Below are 20,450 nucleotides of genomic sequence, written 5' to 3' on the forward strand. Positions count from 1 at the left end.
GCTCAGTGGTTGCAGGTGCCTGCAGCTCCCCTGTAGCCACCCTTGCCCCCCGGCACTGGGGACAAGACCCCCGCCTGGCCCTGGGGCTGGGGGCTGCCACAGGGCACGTCCCCATGCCGGCACCTGAGGTTTGGGGGCACCGACGCCGCAGCCACCGGTAGCGGGTTCACCCCGTGACCTGCTCCCCGCTGGGAAACTGAGTCACGGGGAGGCGAAGTGACCCAGCAGTGCCCACCGCGGGGACCGGCTGGCCGTGCCAGGGCTCGGTGAGAGCGGGACAGCCCGACACAGCCCTGATGGGGGGCTCAGCGGCGCAGGGCCGGTCCCCGAGGGCGGGTGAAGGGCTGTGGGCGCAGGACGGGGTGAGGGGACGCGGTTCCCCTCTTGCTGGGTGGGGCGGGAGCAAACAGTGATTAAGGCGAGGTGGTGCCATCCCGAATTCCTGCTCGCCTCCAGCCCAGCGAGGGCCGACGGGCCCGAGCCAGGTGGCAGAGCCGGGCTGGTGGTTACAGCTCGGGCACGGCCACGGGCTGGCAGCGCCCCAGGGTCCGTCCTGGCCCTGACCACGAAGAGCCGGCGGCGAGGCCGGGCCAAGGAGGAGGGGAAGGCGAAGGGCTGGACGGTGGCGGGGCGGCAGTTTTTGCTTCTTATCCATTCCCAGTGGCCGTCTCCACCCCACGCCACTGGTGCCCAGGGCTGCTGGTGCCACCTGGGACAGGCTGGATCCAACACGTCCCAGCTGGCTCTGGCTCCCCGGCGCTGAGCCCAGCTCCAGCAGCTCCAGCTCCAGCCCCTCCAGCCCCACTGCTTCCCCCATCGCTGGGGACGGTGCCAGCCCATGCTGGGTTCAGCGGCACTGCGCCCCGCGTCACGCTCCCAGCATGGAGGGGGAGACAGTTTTTAGCGAAGGTCCAGTGACCTCCAGTGCTGCTGCCTGAGCAAGGGGAGGGGATGCTGCTCCTCTCTCCAGAGCAAATATTACCTGCGGGGCTTGACTGTCACCAGCGGTGAACTGGCTCCACCTTGGCTCTGGCTTTGCCGGGACCAAGACCCTGATTTAAACCTGGCCAAACCCGCAGGGTGAGGCCCCGGTCAAGATAAAAGCGGATCCTGCTCTGGCGTAACCCCTCCATCTCCACCACTGCGGCCCCAAAACCATGGGGCTGAGTCCCATCCACGCTCGGGTGGCCCCACAGCATCTCCTGTCTCCCCGTCGGTGTCGGAGGGTGGTGGCTGGGTGCGAAGGGTTAAGGGGAGGGTGGCGGTGGCGGGGAGCGGGTGCGTGGGTCCCGCGTTGCTCACGGCAGGTGTGGTGCAACTTACGTAACCCCATATTTTGGGCTGTGCCAGGGCACTCGGGGAGTATTTTCGCTCTTGCTCCGGCGCAATTCGGTGATGACTGTGCCAATAGCGGCAATCGGGGCCGCGCCGGGCGAGCCGGCGACCGCCTTTTGGGAGGGGCGAGTTCGCCGGGGCTGGACCCTGCGTTCCCCGAAGAGTCACCGCGTTGCTCCTAGTCTCAGTTTCCCCATCTGTGAAATGGGGCTAATGAGGCTGACCTCCTTTGGGCAGCGCTCGTGACCTTCGGGGATGGGCAACAGCCTCGCGCCGTGCACGCCGCCAGCCCAGGGGCTGCCCCAGCTGGGGCCGGTCAAGATGTGAACTGGGGTGGGATGTCAGGGGCTGCGATTGCAGAATCACAGAATCACAGACTGGTTTGGGTTGGAAGGGACCTCAAAGACCATCCAGTTCCACCCCCCTGCCATGGGCAGGGACACCTTCCACCAGACCAGGTTGCTCCAAGCCCCATCCAACCTGGCCTTGAACACTGCCAGGGAGGGGGCAGCCACAGCTTCTCTGGGCAGCCTGGGCCAGGGTCTCACCACCCTCGCAGCAAAGAATTTCTTCCTAAGATCTCATCTCAATCTCCCCTCTTTCAGTTTAAAACTGCTCCCCCTCGTCCCATCACTCCATGCCCTTGTAAAAAGTCCCTCTCCCACTTTCCTGTAGCCCCTTCAGGTGCTGGAAGGTGCTAGAAGGTCTCCCCGGAGCCTTCTCTTCTCCAGGCTGAACAGCCCCAACTCTCTCAGCCTGTCTCCAGAGCAGAGGGGCTCCAGCCCTCTGAGCATCTCCGTGGCCTCCTCTGGACTCGCTCCAACAGCTCCGTGTCCTTCTTCTGTTGGGGGCCCAGAGCAGGACGCAGCACTGCAGGGGGGGTCTCAGGAGAGCGGAGCAGAGGGGCAGAATCCCCTCCCTCGCCCTGCTGGCCACGCTGCTGGGGATGCAGCCAGGGATACCATTGGCTTTCTGGGCTGCCAGCGCAGTTGCCGGCTCATGGCGAGCTTCTCGTCAACCATGATGGACTGAAAGCAAAGCCGGTAAAGACCAAGGCGAGATGTCGCCCCGCGTCCCATCTGCGTGCCCACCCATGCGGAGCGCGGTGAGGAGGAGGGAGGAAAGCCGGGAGGAAGGAGAGAATCCGACCGGCGAGAGCAGCGAACTCGTTCCCAATCGCCATCAGCAAAATCATGTCAGACATCAGCACTGGAGCGCAGCAGGCGGCTCGGCCCCCTCCGCCCCCCCGCACCCCTCTGCCCCCCGGCGTCCCCCTCCCCGGCTGCAGCCGCTCCCGCGCCGGAGCAGAGCGAGGTGGTAACTCGGCGGGTGGGTGGGAGCACACCAAGTGCCACCGCGGCTCAGCCCCGCTGTCCGTCTGCTGCTGCTGCGGGCGAACGGTGCTGGGAGCGGGGTGGGGAGAGCCCCTCTGCCACCAGCCCGGCAGCGTCCCCAGACCCCCAGCTCAGCCCCGGGCTTTGGGGTGGGTGAGGGTTGAAATGACCCTCTTCAACTGTGCTTAAATGGTTTAATTTAAGGGCTTGGGGGCCATGGTGCCCCTTGAAGAAAGCAACCACGAGGGCAGGGGGGAGGCCTGGGAGGAGGCAGCGATGCCACGTGTGTGATACTAGTGGCAGCTACATCTGTGCCCATGGTGGATGCCACCTCCATGCCCGTGGCTGATGTGGTGTCCATGCCCACGCCATGCCTCTGGCCATGGCTGATGTCTTCCTTGTGCCCATGGGTGATGCCGTGTCCATGGTGGATGCCATACCCATATCCATGGTGGATGTCATACCCATATCCATGGTGGATGCCATGCCCACGGTGGATGCCATGCCCATGTCCACAGTTGATGCCATGCCCGTGTCCACAGTTGATGCCATGCCCATGTTCATGGTGGATGCCATGTTCATGGTGGATGCCATACCCATGTCCATGATGGATGCCATGTCCATGGTGGATGCCATGCCCATGTTCATGGTGGATGCCATGTCCATGGTGGATGCCATGCTCATGCCCATGGCAGATGCCATGCCCATGTCCACGGTGAATGCCACGTCCACGGTGAATGCCATGCTCATGCCCATGGCAGATGCCATATCTGCAGGTCTCCAGGCCACTGCCACCATCCCCAGGACTCAGGCATCCCTTTGCGCTGCTGAGCACCGTGTCCCTCACACTCTGAGCCCTGGACCAGCCGTGACACGGACCAACCACCTCCACCCCTGTGATGTGGCACCATGGGGACGCTGGTGACCTTGTGCAAGACTCGCACCGCAAACCCCAGCCATGGGGCTTTGCCCCGTGCCGACACCTCCGGCGCTGCACCACGAGGTCTCGTTGCGTGGTCCAGAGCCAGAGTTTCTGTGGCTTTGTTACAGCAGCGTGTTGGAGCACCCCGTTACCCAGGGTACGGCCCCGGGCCCCGAAGCCCTCTGTGCGCATCGCAGCGTGACGGCCGGGGTGGGAACGGCTCGCTGCCACCTCCACAGCCTCCCCCTGCTCCCACCACCGCAGGTCAGCCAGGATGTCCCCTTGGACCGTGACCCGGGGACACAGTGGGGCTGCTCGGGGAGGGGGTCCCCACGCTCCCCCCATTTCCCCAGCGCTGGGTGCCTGCACCCTCTCCAGCACCCCCCGGGCCTGTCCTGCCAGGGGGTGCCAAGGGGGGCACCCCGGGGTGGGGGGGGGACACACGGGGAACGCGGTGAAGCGGCGGTGATTCAGCGGGACACGCACCCGGCCCCGTGCCTGGGCGAGCCGGGACAGGCCGGGCCGGGCCGGGCCATGGGCGGGCACCCCGGGGGGCAGCGCCCAGCACCCCGCGGCGCCGTGCCCCGAGCCCCGGGGGGGGCCGCACCGGGGAGGCACCGGGCAACCCCCGACCCAGCGCTTGTGTGCAGCGCCGGGCACCGGCGGGGCCGGAGAGGAGGAGGAGGAGGAGGAGGAGGAGGAGGAGAAGGAGGAGGAGGAAGGGCAGGAGGTGGGGCTGGAAGTGAAACCGATTTGGGGGGGAGGCGGGGCGGGGAGGGCTCGTCATGTGAACGGCCGCATGCTCGGGCAGAAGTGGGTCAGCGGAGCCGCGGAGGGGCAGGTGCCAGAGCCGCCCGGTGCCCCCCGGTACCTCCCGGTACCTCCCGGTACCCGCCGGTACCGCCGCTGCCCGCCCCGCCGCAGGGACCCCCCCGGCGCCCCATGCGCCCCCCCCGGCGCGTTCCTGGCCACCATGCGAGGTGAGTTGGGGGGTCCTGGGGGGAGCGGGGAGGGGGGGACAGCCCGGCTGCGGCGGGGGGGGCAGCGGCAAAAGTTGTCGCCGGTGGGGAACGGAGCGGGGGGACCCGGCAGCGGCGGTACCGGGGACACGGGGGGACCCGGCGTCAGCCCCGCAAGCGACACGGGGGGACGCAGCACCAGCCCCGCCGGGGTCCGTCCGGCTCCTCCTGCTCCCCCTTTTCGTTAGGAATAAAATTCTTGTTTATTTTGCTTCGCTTTCCGACGCCGGCTTAAACCCGCTCTTAAGCTTTTCCTCGCACTAAACCCCTTAATCTCCTCTTCAATATGTTGCTTCTACCAGGGCTGGATTTATTATGGTTTTTTTTTTTCCTCCTTTTCCCCCTCTCCGCGGTGATTCGGGGGTGGTTGGGGCCGGTGCAGCCGGGGGGAGGCTTGTGCGGGGACAGACAAGGGACCACCCGCGATTTCGGGTGCCCCTTACCCAGGGAAGGGGCTGAACCGCACCAGGACCTGCTTCATTTTATCCATTATTAAAGACGATTCCTACTTTTCACCCTTCTGCTTTGCAAAGCGAGCGGTTGGGAGGAGGAGGATGGAGGGAGGAAGGCTGCGGTGGGACGATCCACCGGGGCCCGGTGATGGTGACGCAGCGGTGGCTGGACCCAGTTCTCCCCGTGCCTGTTCCCGACAGAGCTGCTGGGACCCACCACCCTGGGGTGGGCTTTTTACCCGCCTTTAAAGCCATTTCCCATCATCGCCCGCTGTGCCCGAGCCCTTCGCCTCCGCCGGGACTCGCTCGTGCACGTCCTTAGGTGTGTTTTTTGGGTTGCGTGTGTTTCGGTGTATTTTTGGGTGCGATATTTAGGTGCGGTTTGGGGTTGGACGTATGAGGACGTACGTCTTCGAGCTCCTCAAATCAATTTTCCTCCCTCCCCGGCGCGGCCGCGCGTGCTGCAGCTCTGCCACCCGCCGCACTCTTGTGTAATGGTGGGGCTGGGCGAGGCGAGCCCCCCGCGTCCCCTTCCCGCCCCGTGACATCCCGGGATGTCACCTTTATTAGTACGGAGGGCAGCATTAACGCCTGCCTAATTAATAACACCGCCTGGCTCTTACGTAGCGCTCGCACAGCCGGCACCCGGCTTAATTAGCAGCTGGGTGAACTTTTTTTTTTATTTTCCTTCCATCCCCCCCAATTACTGTTTGACCCTAATTAAGTGTCAGCCCCCCCGATGTCACATCATTTTCCCCCATCAGGCGTTCTCCCCGCAGTCCTGCCTGGCGCGGGATCCCCATCTCTCCCCAAGCCCCGGTGCCGCATGGCGATGCCGTTATCGACTCAATCTCCATTTTCTTCCCCAAAACCACCTCCGCTCTGTCCTGTTCCCCGGGGGGGCCACAGCACCTCCTCGTTCCTGTCCTTCCCAGCGCTGCGGCTGCGCCGGGGCTGGGTGAGAGGCTTTGCCTTGTATAATCCTATAGGGTTTCCAGCCCTCCCGCTTGCTTGTTTTGCAAGCGGCGTGGCGAGGAGCGTGCGGTGGCTCGGCAGCCTTTCCGACTTGTCCTAGTGACCTAGATCTGTCATTGGAAAAAATCAGAGAGGGTGGAGGAGGAGCTTCCCTTGCCCGTTTCGGCAGCGTGCACATGCTGGCGCGGGCGAGGATGGCCCGGCACCCATCGGCCCTCCCGCACGACGGCTGCGCCCGTCCCGGGTACCACGGGATGGGGATGGGGATGTCCATGCCCTTCGCCTCTCAAAATAAGGTTGGAAGGGAAAGGTGGCTGTTGTCACACGTGGGGTCCCAAGGGATTCAGCCAGGATTTGGGATCCTTGACCCCGATAACCCCAGGGAGTGGGGGAACCCCTTAACCCAGAGGGGGAAAGCGCAGTGATGGGGAGCCATCGGTCCCTGTCCCCGTGGCTGGCAGCGGGTTAACCCCGCAGCCCGGCCGGGCAGTGCTGGCAGCATCCCCTGCCCGTCCTGCCCATCCCTCCTCCCCATCACGGTTAACTTTGAACTTGGCAGCGGCTATTTAAAGAGCTGCTAAGGTCTAAATCGTTCCTGGTTTATTGGATGTGGTGAGCAGAGCCGCTCTCGCCGCCTTTATTTAGCTCCACGGAGATAATTCCCCTCTGATTTAGCCACAGAGGCAGGGGGGGTTCTCCTGCCATAGCCCGGTTTCTCCCCACCGTGGGCCCGTGGCAGGTCCCCCTCGCCGCCACCACACCTTTGCCACCCTTTTGCACCAGCCAAAGTGCAAAGGGCCGCGTCCCGCGCCGGCGGGGCTGGCCTTGGAGCGGTGCCGCCGGAGCTCGTGAGCCGGGGCAGGAGCGGGGTGGCTGCGGGGGCACCTCACCGCCCGCCTGCCGCTGCTCGGGGTGAACTGCTCGGCACGGTTTCCAAGCCGGGGACACGCACTGCACCACGGGACGGGGATAAAAGCGGCACCTTGCCGGGGATCGGCGCTGCTGCGAAGCCACCGGCCGCGTGGCCACGAGCGAAGGTGGCCGGGGGTCACCCTGGGGCAGGGGGAGAGTGGCCAAGCCCCGTTCTGGCCCAAAATTTCCAGCGAGTCTCTGCTGATCGATTAAGAAACCGGTTCCCACCTCCAGCATCACAGCCCGGCGCCGTTTCCTTATTTCCCTTATTATATAATTTCCTTATTACTTTCCTCCTTTTTTTCCTTACTTTCCTCCTTTTTTCCTTACTTTCCTCCTTTTTTCCTTACTTTCCTCCTTTTTTCCCCTTACTTTCCTCCTTTTTTCCCCTTACTTTCCTCCTTTTTCCCCCTTACTTTCCTCCTTTTTCCCCCTTACTTTCCTCCTTTTTCCCCCTTACTTTCCTCCTTTTTCCCCCTTACTTTCCTCCTTTTTCCCCCTTACTTTCCTCCTTTTTCCCCCTTACTTTCCTCCTTTTTCCCCCTTACTTTCCTCCTTTTTCCCCCTTACTTTCCTCCTTTTTCCCCCTTACTTTCCTCCTTTTTTCCTTATTTTCCTCCTTTTTTCCTTATTTTCCTCCTTTTTTCCTTATTTTCCTCCTTTTTTCCCTTATTTTCCTTATTATTTTCCTTATTTTCCTTACTGAACCGATGGGTTCCCCACCCGGCGCTGGTGCTGCCGGAGCTGCCGGTGCCCCTGCAGCGTGGAGCCGATGCTCTGAACGTCACGTCAGGGCTGTGCCGGCCGCGTGCCCCAAACCCCCCCGGCCTCGCGCAGCCCTGGCCCCTTTGGGGTCACCCACGGGGTACGCGGGGTGGGATTTGCCGGCGGTGACAGCCCGAGTGCCGGGGGACACCGGGGCGCTGCGTGACAGGAGCCTGGTTAAAATTAAACCCAAGAGCAGATGTAACGGGATGATCGTTCCCTTTATTTACGTATTTATTCCTCCTTCGCCCCCTGACCCCGCAGCCGCCTTCCCAAAATATAACGGCGGTGAATCGCTGTGGGGAGTTTTTGCTCCCGGAGGCGGCTGGGAGCAGCGCCGGGTCCTGGGGTTGGAGGTTGCCGCAGGGAATGAGGGAGCGGAGCTGGATTTTGGGGCAGGGATGGGGAGGTGGGGTGGCACTATAGGTCCCTGTGTGTCCCCGTGGGTCCCTGTGCAGCCTGGACCCATCCTCCATCCACTGCGCCGAGGGGGTGCTGAGCCCTGTGGGGGGGCTGTGATCGCGCCCCTGTGCGGGAGGGGACAGCGGTGACAGAGCATCAGTGTCCCCTTGCCCTGGCTGGGGCTGGGGGGTGAGGGAGGGCTGCGGGGCTCCTGCTCATTACCGGAGGTGCCCATCAATCGTGGCTCGGCCCCGCATTCCCAGTGGGTTCGCTGGGTAACGAGGCCGGGCACGGGGGAAGCCGCCTGCCCCAGCTCTCGCCCCGGCAGCCCAGGGGGTATCTGGGGCAGGGACGGCCACTGGGACACGGAGCCACCTCTGAAACACCCCGGGGTGGGTTTGCTCTCGTGGCCTGCCCAGGGTGGGGGGGTGGCCGTACCCTGACCCCAGCCCCATGGGTTGAAGGGTGTGCGGGCTCGCCCCGGGGTGCTCAGCACCAAGGGCTTCACCGGGACCTGCCAGAGCACCCCAAAACACCCCCCCCCAGTCCTCACCTGGGGGCACCCGGTCCCCATCGAGCTGCCTGGGAGGGGGCAGCTCCAAAAGCCTCCAGCAGCTGTGGGATTGCCGCGTGCCCCGGGGCTCAGTGGGGTGCGGAGGGTTGGGGGTGATTCCCCCCCCCAGCAGTGAGGAAATATGGCTGAGGGGAGGGATGGGGGGGAAGAGGAGGAGGATGGGGCCACCCGTAGCCCCTGTGCCACAGAGGGAGGGTCCGGCCCCCCATGGCCGGGTCCTGCGGGGTCTGCCTGGTTTTGGGGTGTGAGAGGGGCGGAGGCGATGGAGAGGAGGGTGTGCTGGCGCGGGAGGAAGGGCAGGTCTTGCTCCGGGGGGGGCGGCTCTGGCTCTGCCCAAATCGCCGGAGCCGCCCGCCCCGGTTCGGGACAAGCGGTGCTGGGCTGGAGGGGACACCCGCAGCGGGGTCCGGGGGGTGACAGGGGACCTGGGGACCACGCAGGGATGGACCCATGTCCCGGGCAGAGAGCTGCAGCTCCGGGTGGCAAACGGGTGTCCCCAGGGCCGGCTCTAGCTGTCACCCCCAAACGCCCCAAAGGCCCCGTGGCCAGCGGCGGGAGGTCGGGGGCAGCCGCGGTGGCCACGGTGGCCGTGGGCAGGGTTAACGGCGACAGCCGCGGCGTTACACAAGCGCGTGGGGCCACGGGCAGAAAATGTGTCAGTGGGACAGGATGGCTTCAGCCACGGGGCCACGCGCAGCCACCGCACTGGGGGCCAACGGCGGCCAGGCCCCGTGGCTGGACCGGGCCACGGTGCCGCTTACATAAGGGCCGGCCGGTGGCAGCGGGCCGGGAGTTGGGCAAGAAGCATTTACAGTGGGAGGAGAGCAAATACCGCGGCCAGGACATTTTAATTGCCACCTGGGGATTATTATTTAATTTTTTTAACCCTTTTTTTCTTTTCCTGCCCCCTATTTTAGTCCTCCTGGCCCTGCAAGGGCACTTTTGCTGCCTACCCCCCCCCCAGAAAGGGACAAGGGTGTCTTGAATGTGTCACCTCCACCTAAATAACCCCCCTTTTGCGCAGCGTGGCCTGTGCTCGCAGGGTTGTGGTGAGAGGAGCCCAGCGTCCCAGTGGGGAAACTGAGGCACGGTGTGGGGGGTCTGCTGTGATGTTTCCCCCCTGTCACGGTGGGGTTTGGGGGATGCGGGGTGCCGCTGTGGCCACCCCACCAGCACCCGCGTCCCTCCGTGTCCTGCTGTGTTTGCCCCAGGGGGGTGTCCGGCCCCGCGGCACCGAGGGAGCCGGCGCAGTGATTCAGCCAGGGCTAACGAACAGAGCGGCAATTAACCGCTCTCCTGGGCTGTAATTGCCACCGCGCCGGGGTTACGGCCCTATCTCCACAGCAGTTATTTGGGACAAACGTCTTACGAGCGGGTCAGGTGCCGTGTAATTAGCAGGATGCTTAATTAGAGCCCCAAGAGGCTGCGGGCACACGGCGAGCGGTTGGGGGCTTCTTTGTGGCATCCAGGGGGGATGGTTGGCTCTGGAGAGCATCGTCCCCATGTCCCCTTAGGTCTGCCCATCTGCGGGGGGCTCTGGGGGGGCTCTGGGGGTGCAGGGGAGGATTTGGCCATCGCCATCGAATTCGGGGCCCCGGGGCTCTGCCCGGTGGGTGCCGGCGGGGGCCACGCTCAGGCCGGGTGTTTTGTGGTGCCGGTGATTGTGGGGGGCTGGGAGTATCGGCCGCGGGCGTGAGGGCGAGGCGGCACCGGCGACGACGCATCACCCCGGCAGCTGCAATTAACGTTGCATAACGAACCGCCGCCACTCCCTGCCGGGGGTGGCACCACCTCCCTGTGCCCCCCGCGGTGCCACCACCTCCGTCCCGACCCCCCGGGTGACAGGAATGGGGTGTCAGGGTGGGGTTTGTGGGTTGCCCTCCTCCCTGGCAGCGGGAGCCGGGGAACTGGGGGGGGTCTCGGTCACTGGAGCCGGCTGGTGAGAGGCGGGTGGCCACACGTCACCGTGCCGGTGCCTCCGTCCCCCCGCCAAAGGGGTGACCCGGGGGCTGGGACTGGTGTGGCTGCGGGGGTGTCCTGGCCATCCCTGCCCACCCCGGGGGGGCTCAGCTCTGCTGCCCCAGGCCCAAACCTACAGCAGAGGCTTTGGGGAGGGGTAGGGGTGGGATGTGACGCCCTTGGGTCAGGGCAGGGGACACAGCGCACAGCCCTGGGGGAAACCTGGCTCAGCAGCCCTGGGAGGGGGGGGGTGAGCCCCAAAATTGCCCGATGCATTTGGGGCAGGAGCTGAGCAGCGAGTCAGTGGCTGGAGGGGAGACCCGTCCCTCCCCTTGCACCCAGACTTGGGGTAAGTCCCCCATATGGCTGGGAGCAAATCTGCCCTGGGGTGGTGGACCGATGGCATCCCCAGGAGGACCGATGGCATCCCCAGGAAGACCAGCATCCCTGGGAGGCACTGATAGCATCCCTGGGGGACCGATGGCAGCTCCAACGGGGGACTGATGGCAGCCCCGAGGGGGGGGCACTGGTGGCATCCCTGGGGGGCCGATGGCAGCCCCAAAGGGGGACTGATGGCAGCCCCGGGGGGCACCAATAGCATCCCTAGGGGACTGATGGCAGCCCCAAGGGCAGACCGATGGCATCCCTGGGGGACCGATGGCAGCTCCAAGGGGGGACCGATGGCATCCACAGGGGACCGATGGCAGCCCTGGGGGGACCAATGGCAGCCCTGGGGGACTGATGGCAGCCCCGGGGGGCACCAATAGCATCCCTGAGGACTGATGGCAGCCCGGCTGCCCCGCTGCACAGCGAGCCTCACGCTGACCCAGCAAAGGGCCCCCCAGGGTGCCAGGGTGCAGCGGCGCTGGCCAAGCACCGGGGCTGTCACCCCCAGAGACGGCAGCAAAACGTGTCCCTCGACCAGTGCCGGTGGCTCCCAGGGGAGAGGAGAGGCAGAAGGGAATTACCGGAGCCGGGGATTTGCACAGGCCCAGGAGATTTAGAAATAACCATAATCTGGCCGCGGGGGTTATTTTGGCGCAGCGCCGGCTGCCCAGGACCCCTGAGAGCAACACCCAGGGGGGTTGGAGCGGGGCTTAGGGGGTGCAGAGATGCCAGGAGGCACATACAGATCCCAGGGGTGCCCCGCGTGTCCCCCCACCCTCCAGGGCGGGCAGAGCCAGCCCGGATCTGGGGCAGCTGGAAAATGGGGATGGCTGAAGCCTATTAAGAGCTCAGTGCCAGCGAAGCAGAAGCGGGAGGGAAGCGGATTTGCGGGGGGGGGAAGGGGGCTGGGACCTTGAGCCAGCAATGGCTGTACCGGTCCTGGGTGTCTAAAGAGCTGCTGGGGGGTGTTGGGGACCCCAGACCTTCTGCGTGGGCCAGAGCCCCCCAAGGAGAGTGTCCATGGCTGCAGGGATGGGGATGGTCCCTGTGTTGAGTGTGTCCCGGCCCGGGGTGCCCCCGCAGCGTGTGCACACAGGCTGAGAAATAAGGGGGATGCTTCCAGAACGGGGGGCGTGGGGGTGGGTGCACCGACGTGCTGCGCTCTCGTGGCTCGAACGGCCTTTCTGTGCGTGTCTTGGTGCTGGGGAGGGGGGGGGAGCGGGTGGGGGTATCCCATTCCCTTTTCAGGGTCCTCTCTGAGGCACGAGCATCCTCGTGGGGTCTGTGGGAAGGGCTGAGCTGCCAGCGGGTCCAGCTCTCGTGCCTCAGTTTCCCCAGCTGCCGAGCATCTCCCTCGGTCAGTTCAGCGGCGCCCGTCATTAACCACCGTGGTTTTCCCCCTTGTTCCCTCTCCAGCCCAAATTGAAGTGATCCCGTGCAAGATCTGCGGAGACAAGTCCTCGGGGATCCACTACGGCGTTATCACCTGCGAAGGCTGCAAGGTGAGCCCAGGGGTGCCCAGGGGTGGGTGGCTGCAGGGGTTGGTGTCTCGCCGGGCGCTTTCCCAACACCTCCTTATCCCCCGCAGGGGTTTTTTCGGAGGAGCCAGCAGAACAACGCCAGCTACTCCTGCTCCCGGCAGCGCAACTGCCTCATCGACCGCACCAACCGCAACCGCTGCCAGCACTGCCGCCTCCAGAAATGCCTGGCGCTGGGCATGTCCCGCGACGGTGAGTTGTGCCCAGGGTCCCCACGAGCCCGTCCGCTCCTCCTCGGAGAGAATCGGGCTGTCCGGGGCTGAAGCTGCTTCCCCCTGCAGCGGGGCCAGCGCCGGTGAAAGGAGGTTTTTGGGAAGCAAGAAATGCTTTTGGGTTTTCCATGGGAAAATTAAAATAGGACAAGAGGACACAGCCTCAGGCTTCGCCAGGGGAGGGTCAGGTTGGACATTAGGAAGCATTTCTTCTCAGCAAGGGTCATTAGCCATTGGAAGGGGCTGCCCAGGGAGGTGGTGGAGTCACCATCTCTGGAGGGGTTTGAGAAAAGACTGGACATTGCACTCCGTGCCCTGGTCTAGTTGCCATGGTGGTGTCAGGGCAATGGTTGGACTCGATGATCCCAGGGGGCTCTTCCAACCTGGTTGATTCTGTGATTCTGTGATTCCATTCGACCCAGGGTCGGTCTGGGGCAGGGGGTGCAGCCCCTGCCCCGCTCAGGGCTCGTACACCCCCAAGCCATGCGCTGCCCCGGGGAGCCAGGACCCTTCCCAGGGTGGGGGGGTGGTTGCGGTCGTGGCTCTGCGGGGGCGAAGCTGCCCTGACGCAGCCGCCGTCTCCTCCCCGGGCAGCGGTGAAGTTCGGCCGCATGTCGAAGAAGCAGCGGGACAGCCTGTACGCCGAGGTGCAGAAACACCAGCAAAGCCAGGAGCAGAGCGGCACCAAGGATGAGCCCGAGCCCCTGAGCCGCGTCTACACCACCAGCGTCAGCAGCGGGCTCTCGGACCTGGACGACATCTCCACGCTGTCGGACGGGCTCCTCTTCGACTTCCCCCTCACCCCCGATGGCAGCAGCACCTACTACAACCTCGACCTGCTCGCCTCGGCGCAGCCCTCGCCCGATCAGTCCAGCCTGGACGTGGCCGACGCCACCCTCATCAAACAGGAGTCCATCTACGAGCTCATGCTGGAGCCGGCCCTGTTCGCTCACGGCGCGCTGGAGGGCGGCCAGCTGGCTGCCGACATCTCCGTCCTCGAGATCGGTGAGCGGCAGCGCGGTCCCGGCGCGGTGCCAGGCACGCATGGGGTGTGCGGCCCCGGGGATGGTGCTCGGTGCAGCCCTGGGTGCCTGGCAGGACGCACCCGGCCCTGCGCAGCGCCGGGCACAGGGAGGGACCGACCCAGCCTCGGCTCTCGGAGCAGCCCCAAGCCCTTGAGCACTGATGGGGACAAGGGTTCAGTTTTGGGCCCCTCACTACAAGAAAGACCTTGAGGTGCTGGAGCGAGTCCAGAGAAGGGCAACGAAGGTGGTGAAGGGTCTGGAGCACAAGTGTGATGAGGAGCGGCTGAGGGACCTGGGGGTGTTTAGTGTGGAGAAGAGGAGGCTGAGGGGAGACCTTCTCGCTCTCTACAACTGCCTGAAAGGAGGGTGTAGCGAGGTGGGGGTCGGTCTCTTCTCCCAGGTACCAAGTGATGGGACGAGAGAAAACGGCCTCAAATTGCACCAGGGGAGGTTTAGATTGGAGATCAGGGACAATTTCTTCACGGAAAGGGTTGTCAAGCACTGGCACAGGCTGCCCAGGGCAGTGGTGGAGTCCCCATCCCTGGGGGGATTTAAAAGCCGTGTAGATGTGGTGCTGAGGGACATGGGTTAGTGGTGGCCTTGGCAGTGCTGGGTTAATGGTTGGACTTGATGATCTTAAAGGTCCTTTCCAACCAAAACGACTCCCATGATTCTCTGATGTAGCTCAGTGCACCTGAGGTCGTGCAGAGTGTCCCCCCCTCTGCCCCAGGGACAGCCCCTGACACCTCATCTGTCCTCAGGTCCCCGAGACACTGCGCGTGAGCCCCTCTGCCCCTCCCGCCCCATCAGCCCCCCAGGACACCCAGGAGAGGACGGCGTCAGGGTGTGGGGACCGGGGGGGGCTGGCAGGGTCCCCGGGGCTCACCGCCCGCTGCCCTCGCCTTGCAGAGCGGGTGGCCCAGAACGTGGTGAAGTCGCACCTGGAGACGTGCCAGTACACGACGGAGGAGCTCAAACGCCTGGCATGGAGCCTCTACTCCCCCGAGGAGATCCGCGCCTTGCAGAGCAAGGTGAGCACCGCTGCCATGTCCCCCCCCCCGACCCCCCGCCACGGCCAGAGCTGCCACAGCCCTCAGCATGGGTCACCGCCGTCCCCCGGTGCTGCACCGAGGAAGGCAAAGAGGATGAGGAGGGTCTTTGGGTGCTTTGGGAGCTGCAAAAGCCCAGTGTTGGGGGTGTGGGATTGTAGTGGCAGGTCACATCCCAGATGTCCTTAGGGCCACCAACCCCCCATGGATGGCACGGGGTGGCAATGGGGAGGTGGGGGACAGCGGAGCCAGGGTGATGTGGGGACAGCAGGGCTGGGGTGACGGGGTGGCAGCGAGCCCTAAGGGTCGGTCCCCGCTGTGCCGGCAGAGCTGCGAGGCCATGTGGCAGCAGTGCTCGCTGCAGATCTCCAACGCCATCCAGTACGTGGTGGAGTTCGCCAAGCGCATCGACGGCTTCATGGAGCTCTGCCAGAACGACCAAATCATCCTCCTGAAAGCCGGTAAGATCGGGGGACCCTGCCGCCCCCTCCTCGCGCCCCTGCCGCCCCCTCCTCGCGCCCCTGCCGCCTCCTCCTCACGTCCCTGCCGCCCCCTCCTCGCATCCCTGCCATCCTCCACCTCCTCTCCTGAGCAGCAGCCGCAGTCCCGAAGGCAAATCCCATCTTTTCTCTCGCCTGCTGCTTTCATGTCGGGATCTGCCCTCCCTCGCTGCCCCGGTTGCCCCCATGCTCAGTGTCGGTGCTCGGGGAGCGGGTGCAGGGTGTGGAGGGAGTTGAAGGTCATGTTTACAGGCCATGGTGTAGGGAGGGGTGCGGGGAGCGGCCGACCTGGGCAGAGGCTTTTCTCTTTGGTCGCCCTCAAGCAAATGTTACCCAGAAACTGGGATGGAAACGAGCACAGGGGGTTTTCCCCCGGGAAAAGGGGTGCTGAACCCAAAGGGGAGCAGGGAGGAAGGAGATGATTGGCCTCTTCTCCCAGCACAAGACTGGGAAGGGGAGGACAACGGCAGCGCACACCCGCGTCCCCCACCCGTCCCTCTGCACGCCTCGCCGTGCCCAGGCGAGGAAACTAAATGTGCAAAAGCCCCAAAATGCCAAAAAAAAGGTGGAAAAGCTGCCCAATTTCTAAACTTTTGGGGCTGGGGAGTTGGGAGCCTCCCCCCACGCAGGGATGTGTCCCAGCATCCCGGCAGGGCGCTGTCCCCGAAGCCAGAGCTAGCCGTGCCCGACACGCTGGAGTTTAACTCATTCTTTCCTTTCTTCCTTCCATTTTTCTCTTTATTTATTTTGTTTTCACCCTCTCCTCTCTCGGTGCTCCACCATGACCTCGATCGACCTCTGTGTCCGGCTGCGAATGCCTGGATAATATTTGTCTTTGGTGAAATATTGTGGTTGCAATTGGAAACCTAAAAAAAAAAAACCATTAAAAACCCCAAACCCCAAACTGGATTTATTGGAATAACCATTCTGCTCTTGGGAATGATCAATCTGGACTTCAAACTTGCACTGGGGGCTTTCTTCTTTCTTACCTTTGGTCCTGGGATGATGGAACCCCCCCTGCCCTGCCCTGCCCTGCCCTGCCCTCGTCTGCGCTCTCTCTGCCTACGTCAGGTTGCCTCGAGGTGCTCCTGATCCGCATGATCCGCGCCTTCAACCCCTTGAACAACACCGTCCTCTTCGAGGGGAAGTTCGGCGGCGTGCAGATGTTCAAGTCGCTGGGTAAGAGCCACTTCGCCGTGGGGCTCTTCTCTCCTTTCCACACCCAGATCAGGGCTGGGGTTTGCAGGCATCCCCACGGCTGGGATAGAGCCCTGGGGGACAGGAGAGGGTGAGACCCACCTGCGTTTGCCACTGCTCCCGTTGGGATCGGGTTCATGTGTACCGCGCTTCCCAGCCCGAAGCCCAGCGATGCTGGGCATCCTCTGCTGCGGACCCATCCTTCACCCATCTCATCATCCAGGGGGTGACCTGCTGGGAAGCAGCTCTGCAGAGAAGGACCTGGGAGTTCTGGGGGACACCAAGTTCCCCATGAGCCAACAAGGTGCCCTTGGGGCCAGGAAGGCCAATGGTGTCCTGGGGTGTGTGAGGAAGAGTGTGGGCAGCAGGTCGAGGGAGGTTCTCCTCCCCCTCTGCACTGCCCTGGTGAGGCCACACCTGGAGTAACTGTGTGCAGTTCTGGGCCCCCCAGTTCAAGAAAGACAAGGAGCTACTGGAGAGAGTCCAGCGGAGGGGTACGGAGATGGTCAGAGGGCTGGAGCATCTCTGCTGCGAGGAGAGGCTGAGGGAGCTGGGGCTGTTCAGCTGGAGAAGAGCAGACTGAGGGGGGATCTTATCAATGTTTACAGATACCTCAGGGGCGGGTGCCAAGGGGATGGGGCCAGACTCTTCTCAGTGGTGCCCAGCGACAGGACAAGGGGCAACAGGCACAAACTGAAACATGGGAAGTTCCATCTGAAAATGAGGAAAAACTTCTTTACTGTGAGGGTGCCAGAGCCTGGGCACAGGCTGCCCAGGGCGGGTGGGGAGTCTCCTTCTCTGGAGATATTCAAACCTGCCTGGACACGACCCTGTGCGACGTGCTCTGGGTGCCCCTGCTTTGGCAGGGGTTGGGCTGGATGATCTCCAGAGGTCCCTTCCAACCCCAACCACTCTGGGATCCATGGGGAGGTTTCCGAGCCCCAGGTGCTCCTGGGTGGCAGTGTGGGGGTGCCGCTGGGCAGTGCAGAGCCGTGACGTCCCCCTCTTCCCCGCTGTCCCCCCATCAGGCTGCGACGACCTCATCGGTGCTGTTTTCGAGCTGGGGAGGACCCTGTGCCGCCTGCAGCTGTCGGACGAGGAGCTCGCCCTCTTCACCGCCGCCGTCCTGCTCTCCCCAGGTACAGGGGGGCTGTGGAGGGGACACAGCAGCCAGGACCAGGTGGGGAGGAGGGGGGGTCTCATGCCAAAGCTGGGGAGAGCTGACCCCGAAATCTCAGCGCTGCTTCCTCGGTGGATGATTTAAGTTATTTTCCGGAAAGGAGGTTGGGGGGAAAAATGCATCTAAAAATGCATCTGCCAAAACTTCTTGGTGGGAAGAGGAGCCACGTCCACTGCAGTGGGGTGGGGGGGGGTGGGGAGGGGCTGCCTGGCCGTGCCACCATCTCCAAAAGCATCCTGGGGAGCTGGAAGGGTTAAAAGAGCAAGAGGCCACCACACATGCCGGGAGAGAGACCCCCATGGCAGCACTGACCCAGCCATCTGCCGTAGATCGCCCGTGGCTGACGGAGTCCAAGAAGGTGCAGAAGCTCCAGGACAAGATCTACGTGGCCCTGCAGCACGAGATCCAGAAGAAACACTCCGCCGAGGACAAGCTCTCGAAGGTAGCGGTGCTGCCTGTGTGCGGCATGGGGAGCGCGGCCGGGGCACAGCACGTGTGCCACGGGGAGACGTGGGGACCTGGGGATGTGGCTGTGCCGGAGCTCGTTAGCCAAGTGTGGGCGTTTTTTGGGGTGCGAACCCTGGGAACTGTTGAAGGAGGAGGAGAAGTTCTTTTTTCCAAGGGCCGTGCATCTCCATGGCAGCGCAGGCAGAGGCAGCCCCGTGCTGCTGAACCCGGCAGGGTGTCGGGTGTTTGGGGCGAAAGGAGCTGTTTTAGGAACGCTTTGGGCAGGATGGAGCTGGGATGGGGTGGGGGGCACTGGGGAGCTCCTTGTGCCCTCCCAGACGCTGGTTCTCCTGCAGAAAGATGTGAGTTTGGAGACAAGGCCACGTCTAGGGAAGGGATCGTCCCTCTGTACTCGGCACTGGTGGGGCCGCACCTTGAATTCTGTGTCCAGTTCTGGGCCCCGCACTTCAAGAGAGATGTTGAGGTGTTGGAGCGAGTCCAGAGGAGGGCGACCAAGCTGGGGAAGGGTCTGGAGGGTCTGACCTACGAGGAACGGCTGAGGGAGCTGGGGGTGTTTCGCCTGGAGAAGAGGAGGCTCAGAGGTGACCTTAGTGCAGTCTACAACTACCTGAAGGGAGGTTGTAGTGAAGTGGGAGTCGGCCTCTTCTCCCAGGCAACCAGCGATAGGACAAGAGGACACAGCCTCAAGCTTGGCCAGGGGAGGTTCAGGTTGGACATTAGGAAGCATTTCTTCTCAGCAAGGGTCATTAGCCATTGGAAGGGGCTGCCCAGGGAGGTGGTGGAGTCACCATCTCTGGAGGGGTTTAAGAAAAGACTGGACATGGCACTTAGTGCCATGGTCTAGTTGCCATGGTGGTGTCAGGGCAATGGTTGGACTCGATGATCCCAGAGGTCTCTTCCAACCTGATTGATTCTGTGATTGATTCTGCTGCCAGGCTGCCCAAAGGTGGGAGGTGTCTGCTGGTGCCCCCAGCACCAGGCCGAGTTGGGTCCCCAAACCCACCCGCTTGTCCCCAAGGGAGAGGGAACAGTGGCATGAGGGATGCTGACCGGGAACCCAGTGGTCACAAGCTCCTCCTTTCTCTGCAGATGGTTTCCAAGCTGCCCTTGATGAAGACCATTTGCAACCTGCACTTGGACAAGCTGGAATTTTTCCGTCTCCTGCACCCGGAGACAGCCATGAACTTCCCACCCCTCTATAAGGAGGTCTTCAACTCGGAGCTTCAGTACAGCGACCCACGGGAGAGCTAAGGCTGGGAGCCACCAGCCCTGTTCGAGTTCCCCAAAATTTGGAGATGGAACTAAAACTTCAGAGGTTTGGGGCAGTTTATTTAAGTGAAATAATTAAACTCAAGAGAACCTGCGGGCTGGGGTATCTCCCCAGCCCCGTTTCCTCGCTGTGGATTGCAATAGCTCTTGAATGTAAAGCACCTTGAAGGAAAAAAAGCAAACGGACTTTGCCATACCAGTGAAATGAATGTGAAACCTCCACTCCGGAGAGGAGATGCTCCTGGCAGTGCTGAGGGACCGACTCCTCCCCGCAGGGCATGGGTCCAGGGGAGCGCACGCCACGCACACGCCGCCGCGCTCGCGGCACGGCCCTTCTCGCTGTCCTGGCTGCACTCTCTGTCTCTGCTTTTTAAATTTTTTTTTTTTAATTATTATTTTTATTTAATTTTTTTTTTTTTACCCAAACACAAGGCATGGGATAAAGAAGGGGCAACGCAGACTCAGCCAGATAAGGGTGAGCCAGGCCGGTGGGGGCAGTTGTGGGCTCCCTCCTGAAGCCAAGGAGAGGGTGAAGGCAGAGCCTTTGCTTTATTCCTTGTCCCACGAGGCATGGGGTGACCTCAGGAGCTTTGCCGAGAAAGGCCTGGCTGTGGCTGGAGGTGGATTCAGCACAGGATTTCCCCATGGAGGAGGCTGGTTCAAGGGAAAGGATGCCCAAGGCGGTGGGGGAGAAGCTTTGCAGGGTCTCCACGCCCTCCATCGCGGCATTTCCTAAACGCCTGGCCGATGTCCGCCCGCCTCATGCCACCTCTCCGCACGCCGAGGAGCTCTTCTCCAAGAGGGGCTTTGCCCTTGTGACTGTGGCCAAATCCCAGCTCCCGGCTGCTCCAGCCCAGAGGCAGCCGCAGGCGTTGGGGCAGGCGCCGGGACTCGGTGCCTGTTCCCGCGCGTCATCGCAGGCGAGTGGCTCTTTGGGTACTGGCTCTCGTGTGTAGTTTTCTTAACGAGACCATTA

General features: G+C 63.3%; 1 protein-coding gene across 1 annotated transcript; it reads left to right on the top strand.

Annotated features, from left to right (window-relative positions):
- The first annotated feature begins 3,039 nt into the window (after nucleotides 1-3,039).
- LOC137675042 (nuclear receptor ROR-beta-like) lies at nucleotides 3,040-19,456 on the top strand. Its single transcript, XM_068420931.1, has 11 exons — nucleotides 3,040-3,445; nucleotides 4,242-4,571; nucleotides 12,453-12,538; nucleotides 12,625-12,766; nucleotides 13,381-13,791; nucleotides 14,721-14,842; nucleotides 15,189-15,321; nucleotides 16,432-16,539; nucleotides 17,586-17,696; nucleotides 18,067-18,179; nucleotides 19,295-19,456. Exons 1-11 carry the CDS (start codon nucleotides 3,040-3,042, stop codon nucleotides 19,454-19,456), a joined length of 2,124 nt encoding a protein of 707 aa, XP_068277032.1.
- The last annotated feature ends 994 nt before the right edge of the window (nucleotides 19,457-20,450 follow it).

This window comes from Nyctibius grandis, chromosome 31 (genome assembly GCF_013368605.1).
Source record: "Nyctibius grandis isolate bNycGra1 chromosome 31, bNycGra1.pri, whole genome shotgun sequence".
NCBI classification, from domain to species: domain Eukaryota; kingdom Metazoa; phylum Chordata; class Aves; order Nyctibiiformes; family Nyctibiidae; genus Nyctibius; species Nyctibius grandis.